At 38.0% G+C, this 14,784-nt stretch overlaps 1 protein-coding gene across 1 annotated transcript in view; it reads left to right on the top strand.

The window, feature by feature from the left end:
* PHTF2 (putative homeodomain transcription factor 2) overlaps nucleotides 1-14,784 on the top strand; it is an 88,260-nt gene that overhangs the window by 68,567 nt on the left and 4,909 nt on the right. The window contains exons 10-15 of the mRNA XM_018560420.1: nucleotides 1,238-1,456; nucleotides 4,447-4,575; nucleotides 4,823-5,095; nucleotides 7,397-7,528; nucleotides 8,997-9,083; nucleotides 13,009-13,164. Of these exons, the coding sequence (XP_018415922.1) occupies nucleotides 1,238-1,456; nucleotides 4,447-4,575; nucleotides 4,823-5,095; nucleotides 7,397-7,528; nucleotides 8,997-9,083; nucleotides 13,009-13,164 (996 nt within the window). The remainder of the gene's footprint in view (nucleotides 1-1,237; nucleotides 1,457-4,446; nucleotides 4,576-4,822; nucleotides 5,096-7,396; nucleotides 7,529-8,996; nucleotides 9,084-13,008; nucleotides 13,165-14,784) is intronic.

Raw genomic sequence — 14,784 nt, 5'->3', positions numbered from 1 at the left:
TTTTTTAGTTGCAAGTGCTTTCCAATATTCTACAATAGGGGGGCAAGTTTGTTTCCACATTACTGCAACACATGCTCTAGCAGTATTTAGAGGATGTAATACCAAGGACTTCTTGTAGCTCTTTTTTTTTTGAACGACTGTTAAGATGTAAACATTTTAAATAGATGGTTGGAAGTCTAACTGAACATCTAGAATTATGTGAATAATTTATCTCGCTTTCCGTAAGTATGGTGCACTACCAGAAGGTGTGTAGGAGAGAGCCCAAGCTGTTGTTGCACCGCCAGCAACTATTTGAGTTAGTGCGATACATTTTGTGGAGGACAGTGGGCACTCTACCACCTAGTCACTATCTTATCTTCTGCCTCTTGTCTGAGTTGCAGTTGTGTTTGTTTTGTTAAGGGGTAAAGGTAATAACCAAGTCATATTCCCACTGTTTAAGGAAGAGGGTGGGGGTCCTCTTAGACCAGGAGGAAAGTGCTGGTTACTAATTACCGGTGATGGATACGGACCTTTACACTCAAATTTTACAAATTCATCCCTCTATGTAGGATTAATAATAACAGACACGTCAGGTGTAAAATGCTGTGATTTTGAAATACTTACACTTGCAAAGCACTCACTTCCTGCTTTGAAAGTGTAAAATGACTTCAGGTTGCCAAAACAATGCACACTGGGATTGCCTTGTCATCAGCACAGCGATGCCTGGAAATCTCATCTGTAAACTCACAAAATCTCTGGGAAAGGCATTTTCCTCCCCTGAGATGATGTGCATAGTCGCATGTCCTAGTCACATGTTCCAGAAATCCAGAAAGTAAAAGGAGAAGCTAGTAATATGCCCTTAGTAAACATGGCCACGGTCAGAAGACTGGTGAAGAAAAGAGAAATAAGGTATAGAAAGTCGGCAATTATCAAGAATTATGTGTTTGTAGATTGTCATTACTAAACATTTCTAAATTGTCATTTTACAGATATGGGTAAAGTTCCTCTTTAAGGTATCACTTAAACTCCAAACCTTCTGCATAAACATTATTAAACTAACTGTTATTATGATGTTTATAGGCTGCTTCTAGTACACAAGCTTACAAATATTAACTATTCTACAGTTCATGTTAAGATGGTGTTTGGGAAAATGCTTGTGGATTCTACGTCCTCATTTTGCTAATGCAGCTAAAGGAGACCATTGACACTCTTCGGTTCTGACATTTTTTTAAATAATTTTTATTATGTAACCATCCAGGAAATACAGAAATCGGGGACGAGCTGTAGTTCTCGCTGTTCGAGTTCTCGTCAAGATTCAGAAAGCACCAGACCAGAGTCGGAAACTGAAGATGTTCTGTGGGAAGATTTGCTACACTGTGCAGAATGTCGTTCTTCCTGCACCAGTGAGACTGATGCCGATGCTAATCATGGCAACATATGCATGAAGAGAGAATACAGAGATGATCCTTTTCACCAGGTACTAATGCTTTTCCTGTCTTTTTTTTATGTTATTGGGTGCTGTTTTTATTATGCAATTTCAGTTTTGTGTTTAGTACAGGGCTGGAGAAATCCCAGGAGCCAGGTAGCCAATCCTCATTAACAATTACAGCTGGTGCCCAACTCTTGAGGTTTTCTCTAGTTGTCAATGGAGCTGGCTCCAAAAAAAACTCTGACTCTTGGATTGTACAGACTGGTCCATAAGGGCACACCATGTCTGGATCATGTCCAGATCAGAACAGTTTTTATTCTCGGACCAAAAAAAGCATCCCTATGGTATTTCTGGGCTCTGTTCACACCAGCCAAGTCCCTTCTGATCCAGACAAAATAAAATACTGCTGGTCTCATTTTTTCTCTGGTCTGGAGTGCACTCAAACACAACAAAAACTCATGCAAACGGACTGGACTGCACCTGAAAGCCCATTTTAAGCTAAAGAAAAATGCAGTAAAAATGCACTGCACTGGCTTTGCAGATTTGCTCTAGATCTGGTCCGGACATGGTGTGAACAAGCCCTTAAACTGGACCTTTACCCCCTTTCCCTAAAAATCACATCCGCGTGCAGCTCTGCAGGCTGATTTTAAAATCATTCTACATTCATTAGTTAAACAAACTTATTTTTAATTTACTTACAAATAGAATTAATCTACTTCCTGGTCCACTTCTTGCACAAATGATGCAGTGTGCAAAAGCATTGCATCCTGGGAAGGTTTCATCAGTAGAGCATTGCTGGGAAGTCTTATCTCATGAGATCTCAGGGAAAGGCATTATCTTTCCCCTGAGATTTGCATGGTCACATGTCCTATTCACATGTGCCAGAGTTCCAGGAAGTAAAGGGAGAGCTTGTAACCTGCCCTTAGTTAACATGGTCACTGTGAGAAGACGGGGACAGAAAAGAGAAATGGGGTAAGCAAATGATACAAAATTGGTGATTATCTAGAAGTCTCTATTTGTATATTGTCATTACTAAACATTTCTAAAGGTGTGTGTTTTGTTGTTACTTTGAAGATATGGGTAAAGTTCTGGTTTAGTATAAGATGAAGTCTTCTATATAAAGTGTTAGCTTTAAAACTGGGTAACTGTCGCAAAAAGTCATGATTTTGTAAGTCTTTTATGTGTGAAAATATAATATGCAGTTTCCAAGCTTTGCTCACTTTTTTTTAGACTTTTATAAGCTAGCCCCAAGTAATGCATGCTTTTCTGCTTTGAAGGTTAGAGCTCCTACCTTCTAGTAATTATCCCAAGGAAAGACCAAATGGAAAAAAAGACAGCAGCAGTTAAGTTCACACATATACACTACCACAAAACAGTTCTCCAGTTCTGCTGAAAGAGGAGAATAAACAGACTTTTTTTAGTGCTATTCAGCATATTATGTAATATGTCTGTCCTGTTCCTTTTGTAATCGAGAGATGCAGTAAGATATCTGTAAATATCTTGGCTATAAAGTACTTGGGGAACATGCACATCGTACACATTTTTCAATATCTTGGCTATAAAGTACTTGGGGAACATGCACATCTTACAATTTTTGCAATATGTCCTTCAAATACTTGTTTGTATGATTTAAGATACACTAGACTGCACATGTGTATATATACAATGTAAACAAGATCTCGGAAAAGCCTGCATGCACGAAAAGAGAATTAGTAATGCATATAGAAATTAAAACAGGAAAAAATGTCTGTCTTGTCCATTGAGGATCCCATTTGAAGTCGTTACCTTCAGGTTATTTTGACACCCTCAGGAATATTTGAAATTGGCAAAGAAAGAAAACATGTAGGCCAGCCCAGGATAACCCCTCCTGCCACCTGCATACGACCTGTTATGGTTGAATGGTTGTCGTTTTGCAGCTCTGTTACTATAATGATTGACCTATTATTTTGCTAGCACTATTTTTGTTCTTCAGTTTTTGTTCAATCCAGACTTTCTCTACTTCACTGCTGGAAGTTTACCTCGAGGAGCTTTGCAGTGTGATCATCCTCAGCCTGGCTTCTGGACCCCAGTGGACTGGACTTCGGGCACTGGGTTCCACATGGGATGCTTTCCAGACCCTGTTCTGGTAAAAGCTGCAGAACGCTCTTCAGGTCCAGAGCCAGCAGCATCGCCTTAGCACTTGCACTGTCTTTTTGATTCTAGACACGGGGTTAGTGGTGGTGCCCCAGCTCACTTTTTACTATTGGCTTCAGTGCTGCCTGCAGGAATCAGGCTGTCTTCTGCTTTTAGTCTCTCATATCCTCTTTGCCCTTTTTGGGTGAGGTTTTTAAAATGGTCATGTAATTCTTTATAACCCAAATTACCATACTTTCTGAATGTGATCACAGAAGCCACAAGCGTGCTCCAGTTGAATGGAGTGCATTCTGGTGTATATTTATTGCTCCAGACTTGCCCAAGTGAATATCATAAACCAACCTGGTAAGACTTATGGCAGATGCTATGTGGACACTGCCAGATTCTCAGGATCTTTTGTCCCAAGGATCTATTTTTCATCCTGCTTCTCGGTCGCTGGCTTTAAAGGCATAGCAGATGTGGCGGGAGGTGGAGATGTTCGGCACCTTTGTGACCTGTAGCTGCAGGGCATTGAATTTTATTCAGACTCTTGTATCATAAGGCTTTTTTATGAGAGCCTTAATGAAATTGAGTCTGGATTATATACATTTTAGTTCCCTTTTAAGGCAGGGCAGTCTCTGGTAGCAACCTATTGCTACAATAATGTTGGCTTATCACAGGCAGTGAAGAAAGCTCCAGAGCGCAGTTTGAATTGTAATTGAACGCTTTAAGAGGCTGTGCTCATGAAGCTAATCCCACAGACATACAAAATATCGTCATTATGTGTTATCACTGCAACAATTTTAGCAGAGTTTGGTCTGTCACTGGGGCAGCATTATAATGGGGTTCCTTAACTAGCATAATATAAAATGCATTTGTGTTTTGAGAAATTGTACCTCCTAATTCTGTTTTTTACCAATTCACAGAGTCATGTGCCTTGGCTGCATAGTCCTAATCCTGGACTTGAGAAAGTCAGTGCAATTGTGTGGGAAGGAAATGACTGCAAGAAAGCAGATATGTCTGTTTTGGAGATCAGTGGAATGATAATGAACCGAGTAAGTATTGTTTTTCTCTGATATAAACTTGTAGCATATGTCCATAAATATTCCAGGAAATATGTTATGAATTGTTTCTTCTTGTTTACAAACCACCCGAGAAGATGGTAGTGATTGCAACTTGTCACAGCATAGTTCTTTTAAAATCATTTCACTTTGGAGGCCCAGTGTTTTGGAAAGTGTTTTTACTGTTTTGCTTGCGCTGTGTAACGGTTATTTATACATATTTTTTTTTTTTAAATTTCAGGTGAACCACTACACCCCAGGAATTGGATATCAGATATTTGGAAACTTTATCTCTATAATTCTGGGTTTGACTCCATTTGCCTTTAGACTGTCTGAATCCAGGGACTTGGAGCAGCTGGCGGCACTCTCTGCTTCTGAAATGTACAGCATTGCATTTGGCTCCAGCAATGATATCATGGTCATTACCATGGTGGTTATTAGTTTTATTGTTAGGGTTTCCCTGGTCTGGATTTTCTTTTTCTTGTTATGTGTAGCAGAGAGGACATACAAGCAGGTGAGCATAAGAGACCAAAAAAGGAAAATAAACTGTGTGTATACATATGCATATGTGTATATATAGATATAAATCTATATATTATATGAATGCTTTCAGAAATGTAAAGTAAATAAATGAACAGAAGCCAGTGGAGTTGGAGATTTGGTCAGTATCAATGGTGTCCATAATGCTGAGAAGTACAAGCGGATACTTATCCATCATGCCATACCATCAGGGAGGTGTGTGATTGATTGGCCCCAATTTTATTCTGCAACGAGACAACAACCCCAAACATACAGCTAATATCATTTAAGAACCATCTTCAACATAAAGAAGAACAAGGAGTCCTGGAAGTGATAGTTTGGCCCCACATAGCCCTGATCTCAGCATCACGGTGTCTGTCTTGGATAACATGAAGTATTTGAGGCAGCCTACATCCACAGAAGATCTGTGGTTACTTCTCTAAGATTTTTGGAACAACCTACCTGCCAAGTGCCTTCAAAATCTGTGTGCAAGTGTACCTAGAAGAATTGATGCTGTTTTGAAAAGGATGTTTTTTGTTTTGGCAAAGGATGATCACACCAAATATTGATTTTGATTTTGGATTTCTCTTCTGTTCATTTTACTTTCCATTTTGTTAATTGATAAAAAAAAATAAACTAAACACTTTTATTTCTGAAATCATTCTTACTTTACAGTATTTTGTACACCTGCCTAATGCTTCTGCATAGTTTTTTTTACGGTTTCTTTACACTGATTAAAATAAATTGATAGGAAAGTCCATGTGAAAACATATGCATGCAAAGTGATTTTAAATTACTTTTAGGAAATCAAAATGATTGCATAAGCATATGGCCCTTCATCTTAGTAGACCTTGTGGCAGCAACTACAGCCTTAAATTCTGTGTGGATAGGTCTCTGCCAGCTTTGCACATCCGTACACTGCTGTGTTTCCGAATTCCTGTTTGCAGAACTTCTCAAAGGTTAAGGTTTCACCAAACCTTTGTTAAGGTTTCATGAGTGACCAGCCTTTTTCAAGTCAAGTCACGAATTCCATATTGGATTCAGATCTGAATGCACAAACGTGCTTTACGCACATGTTACTGTAGCGCATTGGTGTAAATGGGCCCTCACTTGAAAGCCTTTTTAACTATATATCTTACTTTGGTAAATTCGCTGCACCAGTGATGATTTTGGTGTCATTCAGATATTTTGTGTTTTCACTGCAATTTAAATCGCTTGGAGATCTGTTTTCACTTTGTCATGAAATATTGTATTTCAGTTTGTCGTAAAAAAAAAAATTTTTTTTAAAAATGACATCCACTTTAACCACCTCCCGTCTGCCGAACGTAGGAAAATGGCCGGACGGAAGCCTTCTAGATGTGGGTGGGCGTCTTAAAATGTCCTTTGTGCCTGCTCCAGCTCGAAACTGTCAAAATTTGAAACAGATCTGTGGTGAAGCAGATCTCTGCTTCATCAGCTTCTTTGGGGGTTCTTAGGTGTCATTAGGGGTCTTGGAGAACTCTGTCTCCATAAAGAGGACCTGTCACTGTAATTTGATATCACATAAAAGGCTTCTTGTGTAAAAAAAAAAAAAAAAAAACCCACAAAAAAATGTTTAAAGACCCCAACATACACATGCCAACATGCGTCGGGTGCGAAAACGAGAATTACGCCCATTACGTCGCACATGTTACATATCATCACGAATGTTAGAGCCTAAGAATTAATTATAGGGCCATCAATTACTGTTAACAATAAATTGATGAGCAGTAAAAGCTTTCAAAGTGTTGCCTATGTATGGCCCATTTTGGGTGTGGTAGTTTTTTGTGATTTCGCAGGCGTGTGCAATTTTAAGGCTTAACGTGTTTGGGGTCTATTTAACCGACGTGACCCCATCCTTTATTTTTTACCAAAAAATATGGTAGTAATAAATGTTTCATAACATAATGTGGAAAACAGGTTTTGTTTTTGTGGGGGGTTTTTTCCTTGAATAGTAAAAAATAAAAAAAAACTCAGTGGTGATTGAACACCAACATAAGAAAGCTCTATGTGTCCCCAAAAAATGATATAAAAGTCATTTCCGTACAGGGTTGCATGACTTCATATATGTCAAAGTACCTCAGCGCTGAATACTGAAATGGCCTGGGCACCCTGGTCTTCAAGTGGTTAATTTGGTGTTCTATTGAAAATAAACCAAGGGGTTAATACTTTAATATAGCAGGAGCCCACACACACAAGTAGCGTATTGTTTGACCTTTTTGTTGCACATTTTGCCATCTTCGTTCTATGACAGATCATTACTTTAATGTCTCTTCAGAGATTACTGTTTGCAAAACTATTTGGCCATTTGACTTCTGCCCGGAGAGCACGCAAGTCTGAAGTACCACATTTCCGTCTAAAGAAAGTTCAGAATATTAAGATGTGGCTTTCTCTTCGGTCATACTTGAAGGTTGGTGAAGATATTCCACAGCTTACTTTACAGTTCAAAACACCAAAATGGCTCTCATTAGCAGGACTGGTTTGCACATATTTTGTGTTCTAGTTCTATTTATGAACATCCTGTTTTAGATGCGTGTACAATGTGTTTTGGTTAGTAATAGAAACCAATGTAGAGGATTGTATTCTGTACTGAATTATTTGCTTAGTGAGACATTTCACTAAGACATTGCAAATAGTTATTTTATTTTTTACAAAGGAAACGTACAAATGTCAGTGAATGTAGATTCATGTTGTAAAACAGACTTTTGCAAACTCTGCCAGCAAGCCGCAGCTTTTATAGTATAGTTTTTTTGTTTTTTTAAAATATTATATATATATATATCTGCAATACATGTGCACATTTTACCTGTGTTTTATCCATTTTAAGACCCAGCATGTTGGGACTTGGTATGATGATTCCTATTGGTGATGAGCTCAGGTTCAATCTGAACCTGATCTCTTCCAAACCCAATAGGAAGCTCCTTCTGCTGCTTGCTCAGTGAGATGTGGTTGGGGAATTCCCTGCCTGTGCATGAGCAAGGGGGTGGCATGCTATGATGTCATTGACCTTAGGTGGTCGAATGTCTATATTTGGTCAATGACATTGGCCTAATGTGGCCATATAAAGTCAATGATATCCGCACAAGCATCCTGTTCCTCTGTTTATGTGCAGCTGCGGGGCATTGAATGCCCTGGCCCACAGTTGATTGGGCAGGTGGTTCCATGTCCCTTCTGCTTTCGCAGGTGTTCAGGTCCAGACTGTGCTAAGCCTGAACATGAGCTCATCCCTAGTTCTTATGAACTATTCTGTATTCCATGATATGAACTAGGAGAGCTATATAGAGATAACACAGGAGGTCTGAACAGAATGCAGGACAGTTCTGCATATCACAAGGTCAACAGGCATTTTTTTTTGCACTTATCGAACAAATATTAAAAAAAAAGTTCAATGTTCGAGTTTACATTCACTTTAATAAGTAAAGGAGTAGCTTTGTCTTTAATAGGATATTGTTCCTTTTGAGTTCACCTGCAGTAATTGATGTTTGACTAGAATGGAAGAAGTCTGATTACTGTTGTCAGTAAATAGGAAATTGTAACCACCAAAGAATACTTCATTCATTTCTTTCCTATTGTGCTGTACAACGTGTCACCTTCAGGTTTGCCAAATTTAACTTTAGTAATTTAAGTTTGGTTCTGCTGCAGCATTTCATGTTTTTGTACTAACCAACCTACATTTTCTGTGCAGTAATTCTGTTATTTCACATTTTAAATATGATATGCAGTGAGTGTAATACACACAATTAGTCATTCTCATAGCATTAATGGTAGTATATTTTTCGACTGTTGGCCTTTATGCTTGGAATAGTAGCTTCATGTTAATTGCACAGCACTTTTTCAAAGCCAGATGAAAATGTTTTCATTCTTTTCTTTTCTTACAGCGCCGAGGCCCTCAGCGTTCTGTTGATGTAATTGTTTCATCAGCTTTCCTACTGACTATATCGGCAGTATTCATCTGCTGCGCACAGGTGAGATATTTTTTTTTTATGTATGTCTTTTGTTTGAATCTGTTACAAGAACATCTTCAAAGAGGTCCAGCAGGACTCGCAGTCGGCATTCTCCTTAAATTACCTAATGCGGGTCAAAAAAAACTGCAAAGCAGCAATCAGATCAAAAGATAGCAGTTGACTTGATGTTACATCACTGTCCCTGCTTGTAAACTCAGCTTGCCTCCGTCTGCATTAATAAAAAAAAGTGGTAATTCTTAAGCTCAGTCGGAACTCTCTTTGCTGAAGTCAGGCCAGTACATGATGGGCTATTGATTACTGTACTTAATTGGTGCTCTTAATTAAATAGATCTGCATGTCTTCTCTTCTGTAGTGTACCATTTTACCCAGTTTGAGCACTTCTTGCTCTAGTTCTTTATTGTGTTGGCTGCAAACATCCAGGGATACAACGTCTAACGCAAACCAAAGCCAAGTAGCTACGTAGTGAGTAAATTGACCTTAAGCAGGCATGCAGCTTGGAACTAGCATCAGAATTATTTATTAGGTTAAGTGAAAGCTTGCTAAGTAATGTATAAAGCTGGCCATAGACCAATAGAAGTTTGTTTAAAACTTTTCGGCAAGGAAAATCAAAGGAGCAGAATGGAAACATTTTCTTGTTTCTTATTTGAACAAACAAAATTCAAGCCATAAGACCCCATTCACACTGAGCGATTTTGTAGCGAGGTTTCCGCTCAAAAATCACTCAATGTAGCTCGTCCGATGCATTTCAATGGAGCTGTTCACATCTCACAACTCAATGTCACCTGTAGCTTAGCTCAAGCTGGTCGCTCGAACATGTCCTATTTTTTCAGTGGATTTTGTGCAATTTGGACCCAATACGCTTTGATAGACTGCCAAAAGAAGCGCTACGTAGTGCGACAAAACGTGCACTCAGCTTTTTATGATGTAGCTCAGTGTGAATGGGGTCCTAATGTGATTTCCATTTGGGAAACATTGTACGCATTGTAGTACACGTGTGCTAGGCAAAGTTTTGTCTGGAATTAGAACTTTCATGTTCACAAATTTGTTCTTTTAGATAATTCTGTATGGTTTAGAAATGTTTGAAAGAGCAATGCAAACGTTTTTGTATAATGCATGCAAATTTGAATTGATCAGTAGATCATTTTTAATACTACAACCTCATGCACTAATGAACATAAAATGGGGGGAATTTATCAAAACAGGAGCAGACAAAATCTGGAGTAGTTGCTCATAGTAACCAATCAGATTCTCTCTTTTATTTTCAAAGCTTAATTGAACAAACTGAAAAGAGAAGCTAGTTGATTTTTGTCTGCTCCAGTTTTAATAAATTCCCCTCAATGCTTATAAATATACTTCGAAATATACAAAATACTTATAAATGTAAATAAACTTGTTTACATTTTCTGGGATTCCATTCAAGTAGAAGGTTTGGATAAAAATGTTAAGGGCTCTCAAATGAAATTGACTCAATAATTGCAAGATAAAGAATTGTTTAGATTTTCAAGGAAGATCTCACCATGTATGGTGAGCTTTTAAGTTTAACTTTTAATGGTATTTATTTCCTCTCACAGACCCAATAGTAGTCCCCTAGACAATGTCTTTATCTGCTTTTTCTCTCCACAATGACAAAACCATATTTGTTTGGGCATAATTCAGGGTCAGCATCTACTTCTGGACCAAGATGCTAGCTTAGAGATAACAGTCATGTACTTTGTGCAGTTCTTGGCTGTGTTCACAAATGTCTGATACAGATCAGCCCCTCCTGCTGCCTTTCAACTGGTCACTTGAATGGTTACAAAATGAGTGCTACAGTCTAATCACTAAGGGAAATAGAGACTAAGGAAATGATTCCTCCTACCAGCAGCAGACTGATTTCAATATCTCAGCATAGGCATAGTTACTTGACTGGTGACTTAAGGGCTGCTTTTTGAAAATCTGTGCTGTTGCTAATATGAGATGTAAAGGGTTTATTTATTCAGACTTGCAAGGTAACTAAAAGGTCCACCTTTAAGGAAACATCAACTGCATTATCGGTCAGGATGAGTGACTTGCTAAGAAGTGAAGAAAGGCTGAATATTGCACCTTTAAAATCTAAAGTCCGTATACTGTGCACATATATTGTCAAATTGGCCGTAACAATGGCCTCACTCTTGGAAAAATGACCCATCTCGTATACTACCCCTATTCTAATTCTTCCCCTCCTATTTTTATGACCTCCCCTGATTCCATTATCCTTCCTTCCTTCCTCATTTTCTTCTACTGGCCCCCAACATTTGATTTTTATAATTTTCTATACAGTGCACCATGAAAAATGGTGAGTATAGGAACCCCTCCTACCATATTATATAAGCATTTCTATGTTGACTTATTAGTTCTCACGGTTACCAACTCTGTTATAATTGTTGATTGCATGTTTAACCAAGTATATAATTTTAATGTACTGGACCAGATGATGTACCCATATGGTCATGCATCTCTAATCCACTTGGTCCTTTCTTAGGGAAAAAAAACCACAAACATTATTTCAGATGAATCTAAAGTCAGTAATAGCAACACCCATATTTCTGTCTGAATCTATGCATTCATGGTTTCTCTATTCATTTAGTAAGACGTCTGCTCTGTGTGCATAGGCTATATTGTTTCTAGGAGTTTATTTTGTGCAGACATTTTTTCTTTTTCTTTACTACTGTGCAGATGGTTTTGTAATTTTTGGTTTATCGATTAGTGGCAGTTTCTCTCCCATGTTTTAATCTGTATATGATGAAGTTGAAGTCTGCCATCTAGTGAGTAAGATAGGTACATTTACATATAATCTTTCATTGATGTAGCATTGCTTGGTTTGCAAATGGGTTTAAGAAGATTTTAGACTAGTTTCTTTAATGGAAACTGCTGCTCTTACATGTGTCCTACAGGCTTAAAGTGTACCAAACACTTTAATACTCACTTTCCTGCCAGTGATATAATGTTCGTCAGTCCACCAGAGCCAAAATCCTCTCCATGGCTTCTTCCAGGCCAGGGTGACGAAACTCTCAAGCATGCACACGGGTTCATTGATTCCAACACCGTGGCGTGTCAAGCATGCGCAGCTCACAGTAGATTATAAAACATATTGTGAAAAGGAACGTATGAAACCTTTAAAGCAGAACCTTGCCCCGAATTGGCAAAACTTGTGAGCAGGAAGGATTTTTAGTGCTGAAGAGACATTCTTTGTCACTACTGCATTAAAGTATTCTCTTTGTGAGATAATTGAGACTACTGCAGACCTCCTTCTTAAAATGCTAGTTACCTGGCTTCAGAACGGCTTAGTTACACATCCAGGAGATATTTTCAGCAAATGAAGTTAAAAAAAAAAGTTAGAATTCCTTATCTGGGTATGTGATCCAGAAAGTATAGAAGCCAAAACATTAGCACTGTATGAGGACTGCTAGAATTTTTAGATACTGCCTCCAGCAGAAGCTTCAGCATCCAACACTTCCTGGTGTGGCTCATGCCTGTCGATCAATGGAATCACAGAGTTCAGCTGGGGACCAGGCATCTGACACACAGAAGTCTATCAGATGCTAAAGATTTTTCAGTGCCTGTAGCTCTAGAAGAGTGTAAAGCTTGGGGGACTGAGCACCCGGACAGGTGTGTATAAACCGTCTTCTATTGCAGAAGGCTTTTTTTTTTTAATCAAGTTGCAACAGAAGCGCTTTAAAATACAAGTCCTCTATAATATTTGGAACAGATTCTTAGTTATTACACATGGCCAAATCCAATTTACAAACTAGGAAACTTTGGTGAGTTGAGGTTCATCTTTTTTGGCAAATTGCAAGTTTTCAGTTAACTGTCTAAACTATAGTTAATTATACAGTTAAAAAAATCATGGCTAATTGTATTATGTTTTTAAATGTGTTATCAATGTCTTTCTTTTGTTTTGTTTTAGCTTCTACATATTCATGAAACGTTTCTGGATTGTCACTACAACTGGGAACTAGTCATCTGGTGCATTTCCTTGACACTCTTTTTATTTAGATTTGTTACACTTGGATCAGAAACCAGCAAAAAATATAGCAATACCTCAATATTGTTGACAGAACAGGTAAGTTACAAATATGAGTCTGTATGTTGCAGAAGTTGATTTTATAATAAAATCCGTCATTTGGTTACTACTACTTTGGGTAATTGTAGGGATTTACATCTCCCATGGTTCCTTTGTAAGCAAAGTGGGATCTCTCTTTACCCACTTTGCCTCCAGAGCAATGTTTTAAAAAAAATTTCAAACACATGTTAAAATCTGCATTTTGGGCCTGTAAATTGTTTAAAACCCTCAAAACACTAGCGGGGTTATTCGCAAACGGGTAAAGAGTGGAGAAGGCAGGAGATGTGATCAATCTAGGATAACATAGCTGAACTGGTAAGTGAGCTTATTTTGGAGAATTTTACCAAATCGGCTATTTTTCCTGCCTTCTCCACACTATTCACCCTTTAGTTAATAATCCTGTATATATTTTCTGAAAGCAGAGGCCCTGTAGAATAAAAAGATATTTATGCATTTTTTATCAAATATATATTTTCAGTCAAAACAAAACACTAAAATCAATTTTAGGGCACACAAACAATATATTTATACATTTTTGTACAATAAAAAAGAGATGAGGTTATGTTGAGTAAGTAGATATCAACCATGTCAAGCTGTAAAACTGCGTGAGCCTGCAAAATGGTGACAAATGATAGTAAAAAAAAATAATAATTTAGTAATTTTAAATGCCTTTACAGGTCATTGGTTTAGAGTTAACCATTGATTTATGTCATTCTATTTTGCATTTTTTCAACTAACGTTGTTGCTATCACAGAGTGCTAACAGGTCCTCTATGTGATCGCATTGGTCAGGTGATAAATGCTCTTTATGGAGACATCAGGGGTCTATTAGACTCCTAATGTATTTCCCACCCTGTGTTGCAGTGATCAAGCACAGGCTATGCTTATTCTGCTGCTTACGCTGCTTTTCAGCCTGCAGTTTGACAGCTCTGAACCCAGAAGAGGTTTGAGATTAGTGTTTCTGGGTTCACACTGCAGACCAAATTGGTATACAGATTCTACTAGATGTCCTCCCGCTGTTCATCATGACCATGCGTATTGTGGTCCATGGCTCCACAGCTTGTTATTTGTGAGAAACAAATGTGGATTAAAGCTGCAGATGGAAGAGATGAGATCATCTGGGCACACTCCACCGGTTTCAGTACTCGATATGGGCGAGTACCGAAACAGGTATCGGGGCATCCCTAATAAATAAACAAACACACACACCCACCCTACCTGTTATCTGGAATTCAACTAACCAGAACTCTCATCTACCAAGAGAAGAAAAAATAAATCCCCTGTGTAATCATTGTCCTGCTGATCTGCAGTATGTATTATCCTGGAAACGAACTTGTGCCAATTTGTCTTAATTGCAGACAACTTGCTTTTGATTACTGCATTTCAATATTATGTAAGTCAATACAGAGTTTATGTTATGGTAATAATATGGGGTATTACATTAGTTGGACCTATTTTCAATAGTAACTCTCAAGCAACCAAAAACTACATTTATTCAGTATCTACCAATCCCTGTGGATATGTGTGTGTATATGTGTGTGTGTGTGTATATATGTATGTATGTATGTATGTATGTATGTATGTATGTATGTATGTATGTGTATATATATATATATATATA

The sequence above is a fragment of the Nanorana parkeri genome, unplaced genomic scaffold (assembly GCF_000935625.1).
Source record: "Nanorana parkeri isolate BGI_ZX_2015 unplaced genomic scaffold, ASM93562v1 scaffold454, whole genome shotgun sequence".
In the NCBI taxonomy this organism is placed as follows: domain Eukaryota; kingdom Metazoa; phylum Chordata; class Amphibia; order Anura; family Dicroglossidae; genus Nanorana; species Nanorana parkeri.
Note: the sequence above shows the minus strand (reverse complement) of the source record. Positions and strands in the feature narration are given on the sequence as shown.